The 26,404-nt window shown below is 43.1% G+C and overlaps 1 protein-coding gene across 6 annotated transcripts in view; it reads right to left on the bottom strand.

Annotated features, from left to right (window-relative positions):
- The window catches only part of NCKAP5 (NCK associated protein 5), a 909,053-nt gene that overhangs the window by 295,451 nt on the left and 587,198 nt on the right, over positions 1–26,404 (bottom strand). For all 6 annotated transcript variants that reach the window (XM_045575730.1, XM_045575732.1, XM_045575733.1 and 3 more), the window contains one exon: positions 15,095–15,182. In XM_045575730.1, coding sequence (XP_045431686.1) covers positions 15,095–15,182 — 88 coding nt within the window. The remainder of the gene's footprint in view (positions 1–15,094; positions 15,183–26,404) is intronic.

Below are 26,404 nucleotides of genomic sequence, written 5' to 3'. Positions count from 1 at the left end.
AGGGATGGATTATCTTGTTAATTCTCTTGGGGGTGCATGTCAGAACAGAGGAAAGCTTCACCTATGTGCACTGGAACTTTAGAGCTAAAGCAAGAATATGACCTTTTTTCCTAGTACAATTTGCATAATGCCTGCTCTCTCTAGTCAGACACAAGTCAGTGCACGAAGCAGAGCTCCATTATTTGAGATTTTTACTGGAGACATTTCACCAGCAATTCTGTCCTGGTGTGCTTTTTGACATTAGAACTATTATTTTTATCCTTATCCCCTGGAAGCGGTGGGAAGCTAACACTTTAGGTGATTCTTTGTCACTAGTGGGATGTACATTCTGACAAACCACTCTTAGCCACAGTGGGAGCAGAGAGGCAAGGAGTGCTCTGCAGACACCTGCAGCCCTGCCGGTGGTTCATCGGGCAAGGGAGGGAAGGAAATTCAGAGAAATCAGAAATAAGTATGGTTCTACTGATCGTCAGAGAGGTCAGGAAAGTTACTCAAAAACTTGAGTAACCATTTCTTCACGCAAAACCTCTGTGCATTTAAAGAATACATTGTGATACCTGAGACAATAGTCCCTCCCAGATTTCTTCCAACTTCCTCCGACCAACAGTCGTCTAGATCCCTCCACCAGCCATCTTGGTGCTAAGCCACTCTGCAGCCACAGGAAGAGGGGAAACACAAAACCAGCCACTGACCTGGTTTCTCCTTCCAGGTCTGCCATTCACGGTCAGTGCAGCCTTAGCAAACCCCTGGGTTTCCTGTGACACTGTTTCCTTGCCTGCAGCATGAGGTGGCTGATACTGGAGGTAACTTTTCTCCTTCTGAGCACTAAGACTTGCTCATCTCGACACAGTGACTGACACTCATGTGTCACTACAAACCTTTACTCGGAAACCCACAGGAAGCAGGGGCTGGCCGCCTCACACCCAGCAACATGACAATGAGCAGCTGGTAACAGGGCCTAGACCAGTGGTCAGAAAACTCATCAACAGAGCCAAGTATCAACAGTACAACAATTGAAATTTCTTTTGAGAGCCGAAATTTTTAAACTTAAACTTCTTCTAATGCCACTTCTTCAAAATAGACTCGCCCAGGCCATGGTATTTTCTGGAAGAGTCACATTCAAGGGGCCAAAGAGCCGCATGTGGCTCACAAGCCTCAGTTTGCTAACCACTGGCCTATGCTCTTGGCCTCCCTAATAAACTATGAGAGTGTCTGCCCCTTCCAAGTAGTGCTCAAGTCCAACATACCAGATGATCACTGTATAGACTTTCTGTTACTGTCACTAAACACTAGCCCTGCAGCCCTCCGACCATGACTACCGTTATGCAGTAAGGATCCTGCTCAGTTTTCATGGGGACTGAGCTCAGCTGACTTTGCCCGGAACCACCCCAGGCCCAGGTAGCAGAGTCAGACACAGCATCCAGTGAAAGGCTCTCTCACTCAGGCCTTGGGTAAATCTGGGCAAAGTCAGCTGAGCTCAGTGCCTGTGAAAACTGAGCAGAATGCTCACTGTGGAACAAGTCATGGCTTGATGGTGAGTTCACCCTGAGAACCAGCTGTGGCGCAAGGCAGCCCACTCCCTCTCTGCCGCTCTCACACTATCTTCCCAGGGCCTGGTTTTCAGGATGCAAGGACAAAGACAGTCTGGTCAGTTTCTAAAACTTGCTAATTGTTCTAATTTTTAAAAAGGAAAATAGTCCTCAAGCACAGTTAATAGACAACACTCATTAGGGTAAACTGAGAATGTCTTGTTTCCTTTGTGCCCATGTTTCACTCCTATTTATGCAACTGAAATTGTTTCACTTGCAGCCACGCCCTCCTGCCAGCCAGGCTTCCTCAGCACTGCCATTTCTTCAGGCGCCTCCACTGTCCTTGGCCTGCCCTGTCCGGGTCTCTGAACCAGGGCCCTCTGCTCCAGCATGTTCCTGCATGACTCACTGACCTTCCCCACGTCTACATGTTCCCCCAACAGTCTGCCCAGCTGACCAGAGCCTCCTCAGCAAGGTGATCACCACTAACCCCTGGGCTGAAAATGGCTGGAGTGAGGCCCCCAGGCCCTGAGCGTATAGCAAATCCACCGACATTTCACAGCTGTGAGAGACTCACTCAGGAAACTTAAAGCTTTTTAAGTTTCCCATAACCTGCCGGAAACCAATCATGTCTCACTAATAGAAAGATGTAAAAGGCTGGTCAACCTTGAAGCTCTGAAAGGACAGAGGCAACCACCCCCTATCTAATTGAGACAATGGTAATTGAGGCAACTCCCCATCTTGTAATCATGTAAATCATTATTGATATGATAAGCTCCTTATTACCTGCCTAAGGGCTATGGGTGTATCCCAACCCTGCTTAAGGGTAATGGGTGTATCGCATAGTCTCAATAAAAGGGATGGCAAGGCCAGAGCCTAGCAGCTGTCCTCCTATTAGAGGTGGGCTCTCACCTGGCTCCCCATATCGCCAAATTAAATTTCTTCTAGTTTCTCTTTAATTTGTGTGTGGCCCTTCTCCAGAACCAGAACCCTGAACCGGAACCCTGAACCATGCAGGACATGAAAGGGGTTCCCATAATAACCCTCTGACTTCCTCACCTGAGTACCCATAATCTTTTGCTGTTCCTCAGTGGGATATCTCTACTCCTTGGTGGTCTCTCATCAGAGAACTCATACAGGCATCCTCAAACTTTTTAAAGTGGGGGCCAGATCACGGTCCCTCAGAGAGCTGGAGGGCCAACTATATGAACTACTAATTCCTACTGTAACACCTTGGCTGCGCTCACTGCCCAAAAAACCTGGCGGGCCGGATCAGACTCCTCTGCGGGCCGCATGTGGCCCGCGGGCCGTAGTTTGAAGATGCCTGCATAGAACCAAAGGACCTTTCCATTTACGTGAATTTAACTGTCTTTCAAGGACTAACTCAACTGAAGTTCAATGTGTCTTCTAAACAAGGTACCAGGTTGGCTACTCTGGGGGCAATGCTGGTGGTAGGTCAATCAATCCAAGACGCTGACCACAGGGAGCTTTAGGAGGCTGAGCAAGAAAAGAAAGGCAGGTCACTCTAAAACCTTGTAGTGCGGTGGACCTCGAACAAGGCTGCACATTAAACGTGACCTGTGGAGATTTTTTAAATCCTCATGACCATGCCACACCCCAGACCATGACATCAGAATCCTGGGTGGAACCCTGGGTGGAACCCTTATCATCTCCAGATGATTCCAAGGCCTGGCCAGATTGGAGAACCCCTGGTATAGAATGGACTAATTCGTGCTCCCCCTGCAAGACTACGGGACTTGGAACTTTCAAAAGGCCAAGCCCGCTGTGACCTGACACTGCACGATGGTCATAAAGTTTGCTGCTGCTGGGACACAGCTTCTCCACCTGCAAAGCGAAGCTGCCCTTCCTGCCCTTCCTGTCAGGAAAGGTTAATGCGGGGATCAAATGAGATAATGTGCAAGTGTAAACCGTAAGACATATTAATTTTTCTTGTGGCAATTTTCACTACCAGTTCTCCAATGGTGATTATGCAATGCTCAGGAGAAAAGAAAAAGAAAAGAAAAAAAAAAAAAAGGAAATAAGTAGCCAAAGAGAAGAAAAATACAATAATAGAAGGATTAGAAAAAATTAAATATAATTACTCTAGAGACATGCAGCCTAATTTGTATCTTCAGGATATATTTACAATTCACGTACTAAATGAAACTGAGGAGAAGGCTTGCAGTGGGATTGTTTTCAGATCATCACTTATAATTACAGTAGCGGCTTCCTAATTCAGTCTAAGCTACAGGCTTAGCTCTAATGGAGAGAAATGAAGTTACCATGCTAATTTATTAACTTAGTGTAGAAGCCAACTTTATTGGAGGGGGTGGAGTGGCAAACTTATTCTTTGATATATTTACAAAACAATGGATCATCATGAATGACCATCAGTCTTTGCTTGTTCGTTTGCCACATGTATCAAACACAAGGCCCGCGGGCCAAATCCGTCCCACCAGGCCTTGCAATGTGGCCCGCACCGCGCTGTCATCACTGCACTCCGCTGCGTTTCCATCACAATGACAGTTTATGACTGTTCAGTAAACCATTTGGCCCGCGATTTAGGCTGGATTTTAGATTTTGGCCCCTTCTCTGATTGAGTTCGACACCCCTAGCAGATGAGGGCAGAAAACAAGCCATTACAGGACCCTAATTCAATGGGCTTGCAAAGGGCCTCCGCAATGTCCCTTTGCCACATGGTGCACCCACAGAAGGCGTGCAGGAAATGGCAAGAGCTAGCCTATTGAGCCTTCAGTTACTATGCTGGTCCCAGCCTGGGTCTGGGTCCTGGGAGCGTGAGGGCAGGAGAAGGAGGAGCAGAGGTTTTTCTCTCCTTTCGGATGCACATAGCACTGGGCAAACCATAGGCATGATGATGGCTGTAATCTGCCCATCGTATTTGCTGGCTTTCTCTTCCCTTCTCTATCCAAATGCTACTTCTTGACACCTCTTCCTTCCCTGGTACCCTTGTTCAAGGTGAAGTCTCAGCCAGACTTATTTCATCAGCACAGAGGATTGTAAGCTCCTGAATAACATGAGGAAAATTATTTTCGTGTCTCATTCCCCTCCACATCCCACATCCTAAATTCCAGTTTTTAGAGATGAGTTTGCGTCTCACACTAACATATGAATGACCTTCCCTTAAGAATAGGTTTTGGGAACCTGTGACTTTTAAGTGAAATGATGGAAAATAAAACCAACTTTATCACAGGCAAATTGATATAAACAAGAGTTAAGTTACTATAGCATATTTTTGGTTGCAAAAACACCAATAAACTAAATGAATACCTCAAAACACTTCTAATATTAAACATTGAGATAGACATGACCTCTATATACATGTAAGCAATGTTAATAAAAACAGTAAGATAATTATTGTCTCACCCAGTTATTCCAGCTCAGGGTTGCAGGCAGCAGAGCCTCTCCAGGTGGCTCAGGCACAAGGAGGACTCCCTCTGGACAGGACACCCTTCCATCCCAGGGCCACGCACACACCCACACTCAGACCGGGACAATGTTGACACATCCATTCTCCTCAGGTGCACAGTCTGAGGATGTGGGAGGAAACTGAGTCCCCAGGGAAAATCCAGGCAGATGTGGGAGAACATGGGGACTCCACACAGAGGCCCCAGCTGGGAATTGATTTTTTCCCCTCATAAATATTTTAACAACAACAACAAAAAAGCTGAACAAAATATTCTTCAGGAACTGTTGTGTTTATTTTCCCTGCTCTTTATTTCTTACATGGATTGCTGCATTTAAATAGGTGGAATTTTGAAGAAACATATCTGAATGAGAAAATATTGGCAGATAGGGTCCGAGGATGCCGAGATTGTGCGGTGGAAGAAGATACCGCCCAAAAGAAAGTCCTGTCTGGGAGCTGACCCCTGGGTCAGCACTCATGACATCTCTACATTTCTCATAGTTTTGTCATTTTCTCCAATTCTGAGACATTTATATTTTTAGCAGTTTCCATGGTGCTAGCTGCCAGGGTGGGCTAGAGTGGGGCAGGGTAAGAGGAAGAATTTGTATAAAGAGAAGATAGTTGAGTCGATAGATAGGGCTAGATGTGTAATAATAATATGTACCAGCTGGTGTTCATTGACTATTTAACTTGTGCTGTGCACATTATACACTGCCTCTATTGTTAGATAAAATCAGGTCTGCCGAAGCCCTTGGAAGAGAGCAGCCCTTTCAGTTTGCCTCTATGGAGAAGAGAGAAGAGAAACTCAAACCGATTCATGTGCCTAAGGTAACAAAAGGAATTGAGAGAGAAAACTGGAATATACTTCCAGGTCTGTCTGACCCTGAACTTCTTACTTTCCCCTTCACACATTCTCCAGCTACCAACTGGCATGTGTAGTCTCTCTACAGTGAGTCATGGCATTCTTTTTAATGATCTACAATGTTCCTGTCCTCAGGTTGCTTCTTCCCATCCCTAACCTACATGCACTCTTACAGAGGAGAAAAGAGAACACAGAGACTGCTTACGTTTGTATTGGAAGGCATGGCTGCTGACTGACCACCATGGGGTGGAGGGAACAACATGTGTTCAATGAACTTCTTAACTATCTTCGCCCTTTGAGAGCCAGAGGAGTTTACAGAGCCCAGTGCCTGGGGCAAATCCTCAACCTTGGTCACTGGCACAGCTGGATGGCCTTAGATGGCCTGAGATTAGATAACTGCCCTTCTAGCAACAGCCAAAGTACTATGAGACGGAAAAATCATTGAATTTCCATCTATGTCCATTCGCCTACACTCTGTGAGTCAACCCTCTTTAAGAATCTTCTCCTGTACTTTCCCCACATATCTGAGCTGGCTAAAGAAGCTTTTCAGGAGCATGGTGTTGACTGACCCTCAGTCCTAATGACATCTTACACTCCCTGGAGGACATTTTTAAACATGCCAGGGCACAGTCTCGGCTCTGGGGATTCTGTGAAGTGTTCTGGGTTGATGCGCAGGTAGGTTGAGGACCTGAGCAGAGTCTGAGCCCTTGCTTAGGTTTGTTCCCTGGAGAAGGTTCCTTCTTGCACAGGGCCACTTTGCCAAGTCCGAACCTGCTGTACAGGACCAGCTGTAAGCCTGCAAAAGCCTGGTTCTGTCTCCTCAGGGAGGCCGGTCAGGCCAGCGAACACCTGAAGCTTGCCCTGGTTTGAATACAGATAGCAGATGCCAGGCCGGACCATTTTTCTCACACCCACACCTGGCGATTCCTCCTCATCCTCATGCTGGGCTCACCCTGCAGACAAAATCAATAAGGATGATATAGCTGAAAGGTTACTGTATAGGGGAGATCTCAGGAAAATTGTGCATTTTCCCCCAAGGACTATTTTATCTCCATTTCATGAAGCACTGATAAGCCAAGTCCTGAAAGGAAGAAAATCATGGTTTTCTAGCCTGAGGCCAGTTAAGAAAATAGGATCAAAGTTCAAGGACTGATATCATTGTGATTTTGCTCTGTTCAAATGTATGTTTCCTAAGAGGAAGAAATAGCTGATATGCCTGGTTAATGATCTGAAGTGCCCCAAGTATTTGCCCAAGCCACTTACTAACAAGCAACTTGGGTTGGAGTCAACCCACAGAACCTCCTGACCTGAGGCACTCACTATGTGAATATCCCAGATGTGGTCTGGCCCGCTGCGAGCGGAGTGGAGGCATGTGGTTCCTGTTCCTGGGCGAACCCCAGCTCCCCTGTCTGAAGAGGTGCTTTTCCAGGGCACCATTTTATTCAGAGGTTACATTTGTTTTAACATGGAGACTCTTTTCTGCTTTTACTTGGTAAGAGTTCAGTCCAAGGTCAGAGCATCTAACAAGTATTCATGTCTGAGCAGAGAATTAAGGCAGATATTGAGAAAGAGAAAATAGAGTCAGAACCCAAATAATCCAAGGGTCCTAAATTCTCAGTAAGTAATTAAGTAACAAAACTCTTACTGGTAGGATTTAAAATGTCTCCATTCCTTCCCAAGTATTGAACAGGACCTTGGAATTAGAGGTGAATGTTTCCCCTTGTCCAGGTGTGATAACAAGTGGGTGAACCCACAGGAGGCTGTTTTGGAAACTTCTGTAATTCTAAAAAACTCTTTCTCTAGGTTGGATGATCATTATTCATCTTACAGAATTACTTCAAAGGGAAGAGAAGTGTTTTGGGTAGGACACTGGTTTTGGTGGTGTTGAATTTCATCAGACACTGCCTTCTTTACCTAAGCATATTTGAATAGAGGCTGTTGCTTTAAACAAAACCAAAAGAAGAATACAAAGAGGAAGGAAGAACACTGCTTCCTCAAGGAACACTTTTGCCCTTTAAAACTTAACACACAATAAAAATACTCCCATTATTACCATTACCCCCCTCAGAAGCTATTCAAAGTTCACAGCAATTCAAAGGAAAGGCCAAATCTCTTTCTTTATGGGGGGTGAGGGGAAGATGGTGGCACCGCTTTATTCAGCTGGGTCAGCGAGGTAAAAGGCCAACTTTCTTAAAGCGGAACCAAAGGCACTTGAGACTTCCTGAGATCACAGGCCATAGACATAAAAAAATAAAAGCACTCAATAAACTTGCATATTCTCGTGTGTATTCTAATTTGATAAATCCCTGTGCAAAGACTTAGCTCCTCTCTCAGCAAACAGTAGAATGTGAGATCATTTTTCTAGCTGTGTGCATTCACTGGCAGTCCTGACTGCTGTTCCATGTATTTGCATTTGCTTACCTCATTTTGTTTAGGTATAAAAAGAAAGTGGAAGCACTTTTCTGACGAACTTGGGTAAGTTACAGTCCAGTTCTCTGAAGACTTCTAAAGATTTTGCTCCTCTTGGCTAACTAACCACAAGGTCACTTACTGAGCCTTGTACTGTGTGTGTAAGAAGCAGTCAGATGCTGTAGAGATGCATATGCAGTTCTGCCCTGGACTGAGCACTGGGCTCTTACCTTCACCTCCACTTTCTCCTCTGCACAATGAGTGGGCATTGCTGGTTAGTGAACAGGTAGTGTAGTGCCTGCCAGCTGCCAATACAGGGGGTGAAGATGACTCAGACTTGGAAATGACAAAACAAAACAGATCACTCTAAGTCAGGAGCTTCAAGGAGGTCCCCAGACAGCGGAATGTGTCAGGGTTCCCCCAGGCAGTTCTGGTACCAACCAAGAACAAACTCAGGAGCCTCACAGCTCCTGAAGGCCTCAATCCCTGAACTTGTCTGCTTGCGTTTACTTGTGTTCATGAAAAATATGCTACTATGTTAGAAGCTGGGGAAACTCACACTTTATTTATTTATTTTTTTTTGAAACTCACACTTTAAATATTTCAGGGATATTTTGCTATTTAAGGGAACTTCCTTAGGTATCTTTTGTAATTGATTGTTTAATATAACTTCTCAACCCTAACTTTTCTTTCTAGTGCACTTCAAGGTTTTAGTTTGCTTAAAGCAGTGGTTCTCAACCTTTCTAATGCCTCGACCCTTTAATACAGTTCCTCATGCTGTGGTGACCCCCAACCATAAAATTATTTGTGTTGCTACTTCATAACTGCAATTTTGCTAATGTTATGAATCATAATGTAAATATTTGTGTTTTCTGATGGCCTTTGGTGACCCTGCTAGCAGCAGTTCTCAACCTGTGGGTCACAACCTGTGAAGTCAAACGTGTCCTGCCCCTGATAAGAATCATCATTCGTGAAGGAAGCAGCATCTCTGACAGGCAGGCCCTGGGCTTCAAGGAAGGTCCCAGGCTGGCACACATTTTTGTGTACTTAAAGGGAACTGGATAAATATTTGCTGATTGACAAATTTTAAGATAACTAGAAAGGTTCCCTTTCCACAAGTATCAACTGCTTAATCACATCTGAGAATACTTTTAAGAAATCATTTCAGGGAAAAGTCATTTTGCTTTTCAATTAGATCACTTCAAAGGGAAATAACTTGTGTTAAGTATTACATTGCTTTAAATGCAGGCCACGGTGTCAATAACTGAGCAGAGACCGTCATTAAAAAGGATGGAGCTGGGCTCAGGGAGCACACAGCTCAGGGCTCTCTACCACGCGAGGATGAAATAAAGAGGAAGAGAGGCAAACTTGGACACCACTGCAAACTGTCGAGCACTTACCTACCTCTCTGTTCTCTCCTGGGACAGCGACTGATAGAGTGAGCTTGGTTTTTATGGCAACCCATCAAGTCAGCTAAAAGGGTGCAAAGGAGCTCAAGTGGAAATGGGCACTTGGACAAGCAATTTAACCTCTCTGAGCCTCAGTCGCCTCTTCTGTAAAATGAGGACCATGCTAATACTAGTTCCAAGGGCTCCTGTCACAAGACAAGTGCTCAGACTTGTAAAGTGACTAGCGCATGACTGTACATGGAGGTGCTCAGCGACGCTGGCTTGCTGGCTTGTGGTGGGCACAGCACTCCAGGCAGATGCACTCTGTTTCACATTCATGTAGCAAGTTCTCATGGAATTGCAGAAGAGCACTGAAATCCCAGAGTTCTATGAGCAAGAAGAAACCTTAGAAATTGTATTTCTCTTCTGAAGGTTGCCCTTCGTCTAACACATTGTTTAGTCCGTGCACAAAAAAAATAAATAAAATTAAATTTAAAAAAATTAAAAAAAATAAGCCTTATTTGCAGACTGAGAAACTGCTCATCAAACTGAACTTCATCTGTTGAACCATGTGGCCATCTGTCCACATTTTGGGGCATCTGACTCTGCCGCAGCTGGGCTGGGACTGCTGCCTGCAGGCCTGACAGTGACTCCCCAGTTTGCCTCAGTTTCCACCACTCCCTACTGTCCTTTGGCATTAAACCCAGTATGGGTTGCTACTTAATAAGCAAGAATGTTGTATTTTATTAAACACAAAACAAATAAAAACAAATAAAAAACCTATCTTTGTATCTGTTTTCTTATCTACGGTAGAAAAATAGAAGGCAAACCCCAAGAGAACACTTGATTCTTCTCAGACCTGACCCACTTCTTTTTGGCAATTAGAGAGAGAGAAAGAGAGAGAAAGAGAGAGAGAGAGAGAGAGAGAGAGAGAGAGAGAGAGAGAGAGAGAGAGAGAGAGAGAAACACCAATGATGAGAGAGAATCATTGATCGGCTGCCTTTTGCATACCTCACACTGGGGATCAAGCCCACAACTGGACATGTGCCCTTGACAGAGATCAAGCCCTTCAGTCCTTCCACTGAGACAAACCAGCTAGGGCTACATGACCCACTTTTATTTGGCAACTGTGGGCATTTGTGTTTGTGATCCCTAATCTAGTCCCAAACCTCATCTTTTACAAATATGAAAACCGAGGGACCCAGGGAATCCGGGTGACCCTCTGAGGTCCTGTGAGTAGCAGAAGCTGTTAGTGTTTCCACTTGCCCATTCACTTCTTTCTTTCTAAATGAATTAGCCAATGTGGGTTCACTTCATGTTCCACAGAGAAGAAGGGAGACAAAAGGAAGTGTATCTGCTATAGCAGAGATGCACAGAGGGTAGCTACAGACACAAAAGGACTATAGGGGCAACCCATCATCAGTGTTAGGATTCGTGGTGACTCAGCCAGGCTGCCTGAGTTTAAATATTGCCACAGAGGAAGCTGGAGGAATGATGCCCTCTGTCACTCCATTTCATGTGTGCTTGATTGGCCCCTTTCACATCTAAAAAAATTATGATTCTGTTTCCTAACATGTTTCCTAACTTACTTGACCAAATAAGATGGTGATCTGGGTGACAAGAATATATAACACACCACCTACAGAGAATAACCTGGAGAAAGAATAAAGCAGAAGGGAACTTGATGGTGTTTCTAGTGATTCAGGCTCCTCTACACACAATCTTTTGAGGTGTTTTATTACCCCGATGAAATGAGACTGTCCTTGGTGCTAGGTATGGATGGATTATTAAAAAATAAGTGTGAGGCAGATGGCAGGGTCTCCAAAAGTATTTGATCACTTCCCTTTTCTCCCTATTGTCCAGCATCCTATCAACTGAGTGCATCAGGAAAGGCTGTCAGGCAGGCGGCTGGTATGCCAGCACTTAGCTAGGTGCCAGCCTGCTAGATGAATATGTCACTTAGTGCCATCAACAGAATAATTCCTCTCCACCACCACCACCACCACCACCACCACCACCACCCCCCCCCCCCCCCCCCCCCCCCCCCCCCCCCCCCCCCGACCCCCGTTCACCTCCCAATCCCAGAGACCTGTGAATGCTGCCTTATAAGGCAAAAGGAACTTTGCAAATGAGATTAAATTGAGGATCTTGACATGGGGAGAATTTCCTGGATTATCTGGGTGGGTCTAATGTAGTCACAGGGTTCTTCTAGAAGGAGGGGAGATGGTGAAACTCAGAAAAAAAGAGATATGACAATGGAACCAGAGCTTGGAGTCCTGCACTTTGAAGATGGAGGGAAAGAGCATAGGCCCAGGGATGCTGGAATCTGAAAAAGGTGAGCAATGGTCTTCCCTGAAATTGCAGAAAGAATGCCAGCAGCACAACTTCAGACTTCTGACCTCCACAATTATAAAGGAATAGAAATGGTTTTAACTCAGTAAATTTGCTGCAGCATCAATGGGAAACTACTAATGTAAAAAAGTAAGCGAACAGTTGTCATTTAAATGGATAAGTGAGTAAGTACGTGAATAAATGAATGTAGAGTGCTCTAGATAGGTCCCAAGTTAGGTAGTTATTGGGGAGTAGCTTGGGCCCTACCATTTAATCTCTCTCTCTCTCTCTTTCCCTCTCTCTCTCTCTCTCTCTCTCTCTCTCTCTCTCTCTATATATATATATATATATATATATATATATATATATATATATATAACTTCCACAGTGGAAAATGAAACCAACTCTCAACTCTCACTTTCCCATAGGCCTAAGCCTTGCATGGGCCTCTGTCAGAGAAATCTTGCTGTTGGAAAGTCTGAGTCAGGTGTGCTCATAACAGCCCACACTATGAAGGAATAAATCTCTCAGCTCATATTTGAACAAAGAATTTAACTTCAGGAAGGTGCCCATTGTCTGCTCCATTGGTGCAGCAGGCCCAGCTCAATGCAGACCTATTGCGCTGCTATGAGCCACACTTGGGAGACCCGAGTTAGGGAGATGCCAGAGACCCTGACTCAGTGCTGCCTGACAGGATTTCTCTCCCCCTTCTCATTGCTTGAATCCCTAGAGCACAAGCTGTACTCAGTACATACTCTGAGCTCAGTAAATTGTAAATGACCCTATGGGCCATGGGACCCATGACTGTCTTCTATTTTCCACAAAAGGAGCCTGAGGCCAGCTACAGCAATGACTGAAAATCTTGTCCATGTCTTATCAATTCAAGTTATTTACTGCCTCCCCTCTAGAGGGAGGCAATGAGTTCCCAATGGACTGGATCATAGAGAGGAAGTAGTTTTAAAACACATTTTTTAAAAGTGCCTCTGTTTTCTAAGTAGCTTCCAGTTTTAAAAATTAAATTCCAATGACAATGTTTAATGTCTAATAAACTGTGGAAAGATAAAGGAACGATCCAGAGAAAGAAGGTACCTAGATGCCCAGAAAGGAGGGATTTGGGAAAAGCACAGCAGTGGGATTTGAGTTCTTGGGTCTAACTTGGGCTTGGCATGTGGGGTGGGGTGGGGAAAAAGGGAATGGGGGGAGGGGAGAGGTTGGGGGAGAGCAGGACTATAGTTCAGATTCTTTTAAGCTGCACTGAACCTCTTACTGCAGAATCAAGCCTTTTTCTCTCCCTCCTTTTATTTATACCTCAATTTTCTACCACAGCAGACACAACGCCTCAGAAAGACTCAGGGCTAGGAGGACTGAAATCCTTATCCTAACTTTAGGTGACCACACATCAGGAAAAGCAGACTGTCATTCCTTCGTAAAGACACCCCTCACAAAGGGTACTTCTACAAGAAGTGGATTTTAGTGATTTTTAATTGTCCTCGTGGCACTCACTTTAATCTCCTCGGAGGCAGCTTAAATCAACTCCTTGTACAGTATTCACTGGAGATAGAGAGCAACTGCCCATCATCCTAAAGGAGTCCTGCACATGTCTCCAGAGTCAACTATTGAGGATAAAGAGTTCTTAAAGCCAACTCTGCCTGGAATTCTTAGCTTTGTATGCTACTGTGGCTTTTATGATCAGAGTCCGCCCAATCTTTCTCCTGATAAGTTAGGTTGCAGAATCCCAAACCCATGAGTTCAGGGAAGCCAGAGTAAGGTTATCTTTACCTGCTGGGCTCCTATGCTTACCCCCCAAACCCACTTCCTTAGCCAGCAGACACGGAATACTGTGATGGGAATTACTGCCTTAGCCTCTTTAGCTCTCTATACACAGGTGTGCAATGGATATTGGGTCTTTATTTGTCATTTTAACTGATTTTTCAACAGAAGTTTTCTATATAATAACAGACTACTATACAAATCGACTGAATGGCAGAACAGGTAACTATAACATACATTGACCACCAGGGGGCAGATGCTCAACACAGGAGCTGCCCCCTGCTGCTGGTGATCAGTATGCTCTCACAGGGGAAGCACCGCTCATCCAGAACCCGGACTCATGGCTAGGGAGTGCAGCAGTGTTGGTAGGAGCCTCTAAAGATGTCCAACTCCCAGCTTAGACCCACTCCCCATGGAAAGCAGGCCTAAGCCATACATCAGATATCCTCCAAGGGCTCCATTCTGCAAGAGGGCACAGGCCTGGCTGAAGGATCCCCCCAACCTGAGTACACAAATTTTAGTTTATCTATAAAGAGTACCTGTGCTCTTTCTGCTGTTATTTCTCTTCCTCCGGGCCTTCTCATTTGTATGGCCAACTGGCCAAGTGTCCTGCCCTCCAGCCTGGCCACCATGCTAGTGTTTAAGAGCCAGAGACTGAGGGCCCCTGGATGATGACAGCCTGTTACTGCATTGACCTTTTACTCTCTGTGGACCTCTTCAGATTCTACACTGAAGGGGAACAAGGCACACACATGTGCCCAGAATATGAGCATAGCCTCATCCAGCTCTCCCGTGCACCCTCAGTCTCAGTCAACCTTTCCTCTTCCCAGACCATTATTTAATGACCTTGAACTTCTCATTCTCCATGTGCCTGCCATGCAAATACACACCACCGTACCTCAGCTAGACTTTCCTGCTGCCCCCAGGGTCCTTCCTCTTGTCCTCTATTCCAGACCCATCAAAAGAGGCATAGCTCTCTGAGAAATAATCCTTAGCTTCCAGACAGGGTAGGTCACCCCTGCCCTGTGTTTCCAGGGAGTGTGGGAGCTACCTCTCTCATAGCCCTGGGCACAGAGTACTTCGATATTTTTATACGTCTCTTGGTTTCACAGTGAGAGGGCAGGCGAGTCTGGAAGTAACAACAGCAAACTTACTTTTTATATCTTCCTACAACGGAATCTATAATCTGTTTCACAGTAGGAATTCAAAATAAGAATGAGTTAAATAAATGTGCACATGATTCCTCAAACAGAGGTAACCATATGGATCCCAGCACCAGGGTCTGGCCCATACTTATTTATATCACTCTGAATTAGGAAGGACAGAGTTAGAGAAATATGAGAAAATCAGTACCCATTCGAGTGTAAGAACCGTGGTGTACCTGATAGACCATTATATTAACAGTGTCTTCTTTTTTCTGCTCTGGAGGTCCTTGACTCTGCAATAGATTTCGTACTGTTTCTTCCATCCTGAGAAACAAAAAGATACAGAAATTCTTTAAAAGTTTCCTATTAGCATCAGTCTACTCCCCTTAGTAGAGATCAATCTTCAGTGTATATTTCCTAAGCTGGAACCTAAAAAATCTCCCTCTCTTGCCTTCATCCCCTCTATCAAGAATCTGCCATGAAATCCTTCCAAGTCAGTCTTCAGAAGGTCTCTGGGGTCTTTCTCTTCACCATTCAAGCCTGTTTCTGGCCTCCTGTGTCTGTACTCAAGCAAACATCCCCCAATACTCTTTCACTTTCAATCGCTCCCTTTTAACTTGACACAATGCTAACACATTCATCTTCCTGAAATACCACTTTGATTTTTTAAAATCAATGTTCAAAGTTGACAAATATTACATAAATGCATTTTCATCTTTAATATTCTATTGTGTCTTTCCTTGGTGGTCTTTCTGTGTTGGCACACTGAGACCTACTATATTCTTCAATCTACTTCCTAGTATGTTTAATTATTTAACCATTCCCCTGACAGAATTTAAATCACTGCAAAATTTTTACTATTTTGAACAATATTTTTACACATACATCTTAGTACACAGGTGAGTTTTTCAATAGTTATATTATGATATATATTTTATGTTATAAGCTATTTTGTTTTAAATACCCACCTCCAATGCTCACCCTTACCCCTGCATTGCCCAAAAGTAAAGAGTGAAGCAAACACACCTATATTTCCATTTCTAGATAATGTGTCATGCTTGAAATGCCTGTACCCTTTTGTCTTCTCAAATCCCATCCATCTTTCAAAATCCATCTCCAGTTTCACTTCCTGAGAGACTGTGCCACTGGTCCCCCATGTCTTTGAATTCTGGTAGCCCTATACTTTAAATCAGTATTCTATTACTTAACCCCCCACTTTGAATGTTCAAATATTTCATATATGCTTGTATTATCTTTTGAAGTAAATTAAGATATTTGGTATATAACCATGTTATAGTTTCTTATGTGTCTCCCCGAATTATGCATAATGTAGTATTTTATATACATTACATGAATACTTTATTAATTTACTAGCGATCCAGTGCACAAATTCATGCACCAGTGGGGTCCCTTGACCTGGCCTGTAGGATTGGGCCAAAACAAGCTCTCTGATATCCCCCTAGGGGTCCCAGATTGCTAGAGGGTGAGAGCCAAACCAAGGGACCCCACCAGTGCACAATTGGGGTCAGGGAGTGATGTGGGAGGTTGGCCAACTGGGGAGGGAGCACAGGAGGGCTCCAGGGAGTGTCTGGCCCATCCTGCTCAGTCTTGATCAGCCGGACTTCAGCAGCAAGTTCACCTACCAGTTGGAGCATCTACCTCTGGTGGTCAGTGCATGTCATAGTGAGCGGTTGAGTGGCCTTAGCATATCATTAGCATATTATGCTTTGATTGGTTGAATAGCCGACCAGACACTTAGTATATTAGGCTTTTATTATATAGGATTTTGAAAATATTAAGTACTTACTCTTTGTAAGGCATTCACTATGTGTACTCAAACTGTGCTTGGATGAACTAGTCCTTAGGGCCCATCCATGAGGATCTGGGGACAGAACTCTGAGAGCAGGACACCTGAACTATGCATGAACCTGTGCTCTCCTGCCCAGAACCCGAGTTGGCTGTCCCTTCCAGTCTCATCAGGAAGCTGTGGCTTGATGACTCATATACTTGCTTAAGACAGAAAGCAGGCTGACCCAGCTTCTCTCTCTTGAGGAGGGCTTCTAGAATTGAAAATTAAGGGCTCTAGGAGGCTCATGAATTCCCTGGTGTGGTACGGCCATTACAGTAGTTCAAAATGTCAAACTTTCTAATAGGTCATATAACTACTGAGCAGCAGAGTAAGGACAGTGTAGGAGATCTGGTCCAGTCCAAGTCTGGACTATAACTGGGAAAGTTCTCCCTTCACAGGTAGCACCAGGACCAGGTGGGGTTTTAATAAGACATGGACACTGATCGTGAGCACCCAGAGTATGAAGTGTGACCACACATTTACACAAACCATCTATTTTTAACTTGTCAAATAACTCATTATTCATCATTATAATGTGCTTTAAAATACCATTATATCTATGTGGTAGATGAGGAAGCTAAGGCAACAGAAAGGTTAAATGGCTTACTTACAGGATCATGGTTAGTTAATAGGGGAGTTGGGGTTAAACCATTTTTTTCTGACTGCAAAAAGAGCAGCCTCTTTACAGGAGGCCTTATTTACATGTAGGGGAATAATTTTATTTACTTTTATTTATTTATTAATTTTAGACAGAGAAAGGAAGGGAGGGAGGGAGAGAGAGAATAACATTGATTTGTTCTGCTCATTCATGCATTAATTGGTTGATTCTTATATGTCCCCTGACTGGGGATCAAACCCACAACTTTGGCATATCGGAGCAACCCCGCAACCAACTGAGCTACCCACTTGGCCATGGCCTGCAAGAAAATGATGTTAAATAAAGAAGAGTCTTAACTCCTGATCAGGAGTTATCTTGGTGAACACTTATTGGATGCTGAAGGCAACAATATTGCTTCTGGCCTGAGGAGAACTTAATATTGGGTGGAAGAGAAAAATGAAGTTTATGTGGAAAAAAATAAGTGGGAAATGTCACAAGTTCTGAAACAAAACCTGATCAGAGCCCATTTATAATACTCCATGTCATTGTATATGAACAGAAACAATCTCTTGAATGGCAGTGCATTTCCCTGAAAGTATGCTAACACTATCATAAAGAAGAAAAGTAATGATAATAGTGATGACTCGTCCAATATTACTCAGTTTCTGTAACACATACCAGGGACTAACCTCTGGTTTTCTCAATATTAGTCTGCCTCCTCCCCACCTTAGCACAGAGGCTAGAGTTTCTTCTTGTTTCAATCCTTATCTCATTAATTTATAGACATTTGGCACAAAAGTGGCCCAACAGGTAGAACTCAGTTAAAATGAAAATCTGGCCTTTAAAAAAAATAAGTTAAAATACAATTCTGTAACCATGCATATCTTGAAGAATTATCTCTTCTGTATAATTAAATGTTCTATGCACAAATGGCTGCAACAAAAAAGGAAAAAAAGAAACACCCACATTTATACACCTTTCCTCACTATTTCTTGACTTTGCATTTAAAAAGAAAAGAAAAGAAAATGTGGAGATGAACAGAAAGTTGCTGAAATAGAATCTCAAGCAGCCTAGACTCACAGTATGACTGTGATTAATTCAATTAATTACAATTAAAGCCAATTACATTTCTAAGCCTCAGCTTGGCACAGACCACAGGGACTGATCCCAATACTTGGAAGCAAATTGAGTTGTCTCATCTTTTCATAACCTCTATGAATCTGGTCACAGAGAAAATATTTTGAGCCTGATGAGATGATAGATACAAAAAGGAGGCGACACGGGGGAAAACGGGAGGGGAGGGAGGGAGGGGGCGGGGGGCGCGGGAGGGGGGGAGGGAGTGAGTGGTGGTAGGGAGGGGGGGTGGCGTGACAGACCCCAGCAAGCAAGACCGAAAAAGAACACACCACCAAAACCTACGACAAGAAAACGAAGAACCGACCGACCACCCCTACCAACGCCCAAGAGCCCGCTCCTCCCTCCAACCCCCCCCCTCCTCCCTCCCTCCCTCCCCTCCCTCCCTCCCTCCCCCCCCCTCCCTCCCTCCCTCCCTCCCTCCCCCCCCCCTCCCTCCCTCCCTTCCTTCCTTTCTTCCTTCCTTTCAATTCTCATTTAGTAAAGTTCTCTATTTTCCAGAAAATCAAAGACTATGAAACATCATCCACTGTCATCTGAATGCCAATGACATTTTACTTCATTTTGATATTTTGATAGCTGAGGTATATGGTTTGGATCACCAGTCTGCACACAGAATAATTCTACCATCTGTTTCCCAAATGTGACTAAAAATCAGTCTATTCATTTCTTGGTCAGGCGTGCAGAGGGTTTTCTTTTTTTATTTGTTTAAGTTGTTGATTGGTGCAATTTATCATTAAACACTAACCTTAAATAATATCTTCCAGTTGTTATTTTTTGTTGTTATTTTCCAATTTGAGTCTAAATCCTTCCTTCCCCTAAATACTATGAAATTTTAGCCAAAATTATACTTAATGAAATGTAATTTCTAAAGCACATTAATAAGCTATTTTTTTAAAAGTTAAGACCTATACAAGTTAGAAAAAAAAATCAAATTGATATGTGAACAGTATACTTCCGGAAACACAGATATAAATGTAGCTATATTACTTTATTAAAAATAGATTCATATTTTAAGGTACATATTTAGTTAGTGAATTCTTATAGTTTTCTTTTTGGGGAAGCAAAAAAGAACCCCAAACATAGTTTTTTGCTTTAAAAGGGCACTAACTTAGCCGAAACCGGTTTGGCTCAGTGGACAGAACGTCGGCCTGCGGACTGAAAGGTCCCGGGTTCGATTCCGGTCAAGGGCATGCACCTTGGTTGCGGGCACATCCCCAGTATGGGGTGTGCAGGAGGCAGCTGGTCGATGATTCTCTCTCATCGATGTTTCTAACTCTCTGTCCCTCTCTCTTCCTTTCTGTAAGAAATCAATAAAATACAAATATATTAAAAAAATAAAAATAAAAGGGCACTAACTTAAAGTTAGGAAAAACTGGACATTAAATAAGAATGCACTAAAAAACTCAAAGCCACACAAGAGCAGGATTAGTGAGGCTCTGTACCAAAATTCTCTCCCAGGTCCACCTCCATCAAGTACAGGCTTATAAAGCACAGATCCTGGGGTCCTTGTCCTTGGATCTGCATCCAATCTCTCCAGAGAGGGTCTCCCTAGACACTAAAGGACGATTTTTCTGGAAGTAAAAGTTAAAAGAGAGTGGTTTCCTGAATCCTTTTAAGGCAGAAAGCCACCAAATCATTCAGGGTCTGATAGTAACAGATTTCTTTAAAATCAGAGACTATGATTTGGGCGCTGAAGAGCTTGACTCATTCAGTAATGAAAGTGCTATTAGAAAACAGACCCCAGGCTCCAGAGGGAGCATGTAGGGCAGTGGTTCTAAACCTTTCTAATGCTGCTACCCTTTCATACAGTTCCTCATGCTGTGGTGACCCCCAACCATAAAATTATTTTAGTTGCTACTTCATAACTGTAATTTTGCTACCAATAAGAATGGTAATGTAAATACCTGTGTTTTCCGATGGCCTTAGGCTCTACAGAAGCGGTTCTCAACCTGTCACCTAAGACCCTGATGTAGAGGAATGTGGACTTCCCCACATCTCTTCCTTCCTCCACAGGCCTAGCCCTGTGTTTTGCCTAATGCCACTCTAGAATATTATCAGAACATTAGACTGAAGTCTTCTTTGACTCCTATGATCAGATACTTTCTTTATCATAACTTCATTTTGACAAATATAACAAAATAAACAAAAAATCAGAAGCTACTTCCCCAACTCAAACTGGTAATAAATTGGCTATTTCAGCTGAAAGCTTAACTGAGTCATATTTTTAAGAAATATTTTAACATGTTGCCTGGTCGGTATGGCACAGTGGTTGAGTATTGACCCATTAACCAGGAGGTCACAGTTCTATCCCAGGTTAGGGCATATGCTAGATTGAGGGCTACATCAGCCAATCAGTGATTCTCTCTCATCATGGATGTTTCCATCACTCTATTCCTCTCCCTTCCTCTCTAAAATCAATAAAAAAGTTTTTTAAAAAAAGAAATACTTTAACATGTTATCTGCTGATTAATCACATAAATTAATGATGAAATAAAATCAATAAAACACAAGTCATATTCTCCTTTATTCATCTATACTGAGAAGCTTGTCAAGAGCTGCTGTTGGACTTTGCAAATTGTTTTTCCTTTTGTTTCACTGTATTTGACTCCAAGTCTTCTCAGAAAAAGTGTGTCATCTTAAGCAAGGTACTAGCATGATCAAATTTCATTTTAAGAACAAAAGAAAGGATTTAAAATAGAATGAGGATAGAGGGGCTTGAGTACTCCTTCACCTTGAGCCTCCTCCCTAGGAAATATGGCATGACATGTTCCCCTATGGAGAACAGTACTCATCTTTGTAAGGTCAACTGCCATAATGAGATGAGGCACACTTCTCATATCTTCTGGGGGGGGGGGGGGGAGAGGAGGGGAGAAGAGTTACAATAAAATATTGTTTCTATTCCATTAAATGTCTATAAGGATAAAAAGTTTAGCCAGGCCAGTGTTGCTCAGTGGTTGAGCATCAACTCATGAACCAAGAGGTCTCTGGTTTGATTCCTGGTCAAGATACATTCTCTGATTGTGGCTCCATCTCCAGTAGGGGGCATGCAGGGGGAAGCCAATTGATGTTTATCTTTCACTGATGTTTCCATCTCTCTATCCTCCTTTTCTCTCTCCTAAAACATTAATAAAAACAAACTGGGATATTCAGAAAAATTATTAATTTATTTTGTATATAATCAAACTCATCTTTTTCTTGAGCCCCTACATGCTAGTTAACTAGCATTAATTTTTGTATCAAATCCTATTTTAAATGTTAGACTTAGTCTAGCATAATAAACTTTTAAATGGATTTTAAAATTCATTGAGAAACAGGTGTCCATCAACAAAAGAATAAGTAGCTGTTATTTAGTGTCTATGTTGGAATACTATTCAGCTTTCAAGAGGAATAAGCTGATGCATGCAACATAGAAAAATATCAAATGCATTACACTGAATGAAATAAGCCATACACACAAAAAATTAAATATTATTATTCCATTTATATATAACTAGTGGCCTGGTGAATAAAATTTGTGCACTGGGGGGAGGTGTCCCCTTAGCCCAGCCTGCACCTTCTCCAATCTGGGAACTCTCAGGGGATGTCCGAATGCTGGTTTAGGGCAGTGGTCAGCAAACTGTGGCTTGTGAGCCACATGGGCTTGCGAGCTGCAGTTTGCCGCTCTGTTGACTAATGAGATTGCCGACCACGACCACTGGTTTAGGAGATAGGACCTAAACCAGCAGTCGGACATCCCTCTAGCAATCTGGGACCACTGACTCCTAACTGCTTACCTGCTTGCCTGCCTGATTGCCCCTAACCACTCTGCCTGCTGGCCTGATTTCTCCCAACTGCCCCCCCCCCCACTTCTGGTCTTATTGCCCCTAACTCCTCTCCACTCCTCCCCTTGCTGGACTGATCTCCCCCAACTGCCCATCCCCACCGGCCTGCTTGCCCCGAACTTCCCCCCTCCCCCCACTGTCCTGATTGCTCCCAATTGCCCCTCCCAACAGCCTGCTTGCCCCCAACTACTCCCCACTGGCTTGCTTGTCCCCAACTGCCCCCTTCTGCTGGCCTGCTTGCTCCTAATCGCATCTGCCTCAGCCCGCCACCATGGGTTTATCCAGAAGGACGTCTGGAAGGTCTCCCAGGCTAATTAGCATATTACCCTTTTATTAATACAGATTTTAGTACAGGGAAAATTAGTCTGTGATGGAAAATTTAAGAGCAGTGATTGTTTGGGGGGGGGAGGGTTAAAGATGGGGCAGAGATTGGCTGGGAAAGGACATGGAAACTTCTTGGGAGAGGAAGCTCGATAGAGGTTTGGATTGCACAGTACATGCATTTGTTGGAATCTATCCAATGATACATTTAAGATTTATGTATTTCATTGTTTGTAAATTTGATCTTGAAAAAAAAAAGAACTGTAAACTAATTTGGAACTTTAGTTAAATATACACATTCTCAAGTTTATATATAATTTGAGATGAACTGTATTGATGCCTGTGACTTTGAAATGCATCAGAAATTAGATTTAGATAAAGAGACAGATGGCCAGATGGCTAGACATGCAATGAAGTAAGTACAGTAAGTGTGAGTAGTAGGACCTAGTTGTTGGGTATATGGCGTTCACTGTAAAGTTTGTTAAATTTCTCTGTATGTTTAAATTTTTTTTAACAAATTGTTGACAAGATTGTTTTATGTAGTCCAAGTATTTATCTCTTGGATAAACATGTTTAGCCTCTCAGTAGAAGAGTAGTAGACTGCTTCTCTTCCCTAGGTAGTTGCTAAGCATATGCAGGTCTGGTTGGGTGGGTCTTTGTAGAGTAGGGAGCCATGAGCTTGGTGTCATTTTACATCTGGGCAGTAGTCACCTGTCCCCAGGTTGGTTCTGACTCTCTTGGCTCTACACCTGAGGGTCCTGAGGCTGTTGCCAGTCTGTTTGTTCTGCTTGGTCAAAGCTCAGTGGTGTGTCCAGCACTCTGAATGACCTTCACCTTAGCCCCTGCTGGCTGTAGTGCCCTGAATCTCGATGCCCCTTCCTCCAAGCATGCTGACCTAGTGTCTGTCTCCAGACACTCAGGTAAGGGTGCCCTTGTTGTGGCACAGCAGACCCCAAACTAGACCACTGGCTCTCCAGACAGCTTCTAAACCGCGCCAAGTCTGCAGGCAGTCTGGGAAGATAAAACCCAGGGCCTGCCTTATGCATAAGCACAGTGGACCGCCACACAGACAAGGCCATGCCCCATTTAATGTGCAGACATACGCACGCAGACTTGGGCCTTTGCTAGAATCTTAAAGGAGAACCAATCATGTAAACACCCATCTGTCTTCCATGTAGCCTACCATCTGAAGTACGACTTTCACTCTGTTTCTCTTCATCTATCCTTCTTCTAGCCACCTCCAGCACCTAAAAAGGGTGCCTTCTTATTTCTTCTCAGATATCAAATCTGACTCCTTTCCAACTCCAATCTCTGAACTAAATCCATTTCTGCCATGATGGTGAATTAAAGTATTTTTCCTACACACTGAGAAGGCACTATGATATGAGCCATCTAGAGTAGCGTAGCCTTTCATGTATTAAAGAAGAGAGAATGAAGGAATATGGGTAATCATAATATAAAGTGGTAGCATGACCACAAGGCCTTGTCTTTTTTAATCCTCCTTAGCAGAAGTTGAAGATTTCTTCCCTCATTCTTTTTGAAGTCCTATGGAAAACTAGAGAAAAGCTCAGAGAAAAACTAGTATTCAGAATGACAAAATAGAAAATGCAGATTTTAAATGTATATTTATATTTATATTTATATTTATATTTATATTTATATTTATATTTATATTTATACTTTACTTTGTTACATAATCACTCTATGGCAAGCACTGTCTGATTTAATCCTCACAAGTCCAGAGAGTGAGTACTATTATCTGCATTTTTAGTTTTATTTATTTACATATGTACTCATTGTTTCATTTAAAATAAAGAAATTGAAGATAACATGAGAATAAAGAACTCATTCAAGGTCATCCTCCTCTTAATGGTGAGAGCTATACTGAAAACAATATTTGACTCCAAAACACAATATATTTCTACTGTGCTACAACAGCACACAGGCAAACATTTAAACCACACCACTGTTTACTTAGCTATAAACCACATTTTTTTTTTGCCATATTGTTATCATATGTCAATATCTCGATCACTGGGTGGTTACTTGCAAATGTTTTGTACTTGAATTAATCTATTCTCTCTATTAGATTAAGTTTCTTCTAAATCCCAAACAGGTCCACACACTGTGATATATTCAATATTTTGATATCTGTTTACTTTACTATAGCTTTTATTATAACACAGAGCCCAAATAAATAGCTATTGAAGCATTTAATACTAGCTATTCATGGAGACTGCCTTAGGGCACTCTCTATTCCACCCAAATGCCACAGATTTGACCTCTTCTTTCCCTAAGGGAGAAGCCCTCTTTCTTGCATTCTTAACTCTCTCAGCTCTTCACCACAGCACTGTAGCACCTTAGTAATGACCTCTAATTCCTTGAGGTCAGAGACTTTGCCTTGTTTATCTTATCTCTAGCAACTAAGCATAGCTTCTGTCACACAGTAGGTAGCCAATAAGTTATTTTTAGTGGATGAATAGCTTTTTCTCTCATTCATTCCCTTGCTACTTACATTTTCATTTCCTCACAGACCTACATGGTCAGAGAGAAGGAGTGACAAGGGAGAGGGGCCAGCAGACTGGAAGGGCCATGTCATAGCTGTGACACATCAAGCTAAGATGATGGACTCTCAGTCATTTGTAAAACACACCCAATATCTCCAGAAATAACTCCTTGTTATTTACATCACATCAAATATGCAGTACACATGGTTAATCTATAGCTAATTAACTTAGATGGTTAGAACATTACCCTAATGAGGTGACAGCTCTAGATACAGTCTAGCGCAGATACCCTTTACCAAGACAGCCCACTGCTCTACTGCTGGGGAGAGAGAGGACACGAGAATAATTTTAATCAAGAATAAATTTTGCTTGGCCTCCCATATCATTTCCTTTTAAATTTATTTTTCTCATTCTACTTCCGTTGCTCTCCTCATCAACCCATCTTGCCTCCCCATTTTATTTTTTATTTTATTTTATTTTATTTTTTAAATATCTTTTAATAATTTTTTACAGAGAGGAAGGGAGAGAGATAGAGAGCTAGAAACGTCGATGAGAGAGTAACATTGACCAGCTGCCTCTTGCACACCCCCCACCGGGGACGTGCCCGCAACCAAGGTACATGCCCTTGACCTGAATCGAACCCGGGACCTTTCAGTCCGCAGACCAACGCTCTACCACTGAGCCAAACCGGTTTCCGCTTGCCTCCCCATTTTAATTGAAGTGCAAAACTTCCCTCAAGTTTGGGAGTGAAAAGAAACACTGAGGAATATTCAATTCCAAGGGAAAACTGTTCAGGTAGAAACTTTGCTGGTTTAGAACTGGGTTCTGTCCAACTGCACTAACCTGTTTCCTTAGAAAATGAGAATTTGCTCACTTAGAAGCTATCACATCTAAGCATGTAAGCAGGGACAATCCCCAGGCTGGTCGTGACTTTGCTGTTCTTTACCCAATCACTGCTGATCCTGGCGGCAACAGTAAATCTACAGGGAGGATAACTGGAAAATGCACTGAACCTGAATGTCACTCTGGATGAATGGCGAAGGGCTGGAATTTCTAATTTCTTTCCTGGATGATATATATTTTTAATTCAGCACAAATTTTGCAAGAATAATACCGTTGCCCAGAAACTACAGGGTTCTAATTCACTCATAGGGATGCCACACCATTCATAAACAGATCGAAAGGTGCTAGTCCAATTTGAATTATTGTATTACATTCACTTCAGGGCCATCTGTCTGTGAGGAGAAAGTAACATAAATTTTCTCAGAGGCAGGCTTATGCTGATCCCAAACAGGGAGCTCACTGTACAGAGA

Source organism: Pipistrellus kuhlii, unplaced genomic scaffold (assembly GCF_014108245.1).
Source record: "Pipistrellus kuhlii isolate mPipKuh1 unplaced genomic scaffold, mPipKuh1.p scaffold_m20_p_7, whole genome shotgun sequence".
In the NCBI taxonomy this organism is placed as follows: domain Eukaryota; kingdom Metazoa; phylum Chordata; class Mammalia; order Chiroptera; family Vespertilionidae; genus Pipistrellus; species Pipistrellus kuhlii.
The sequence above is the reverse complement of the archived record's forward strand: the minus strand, read 5'-3'. Positions and strand labels throughout refer to the sequence as shown.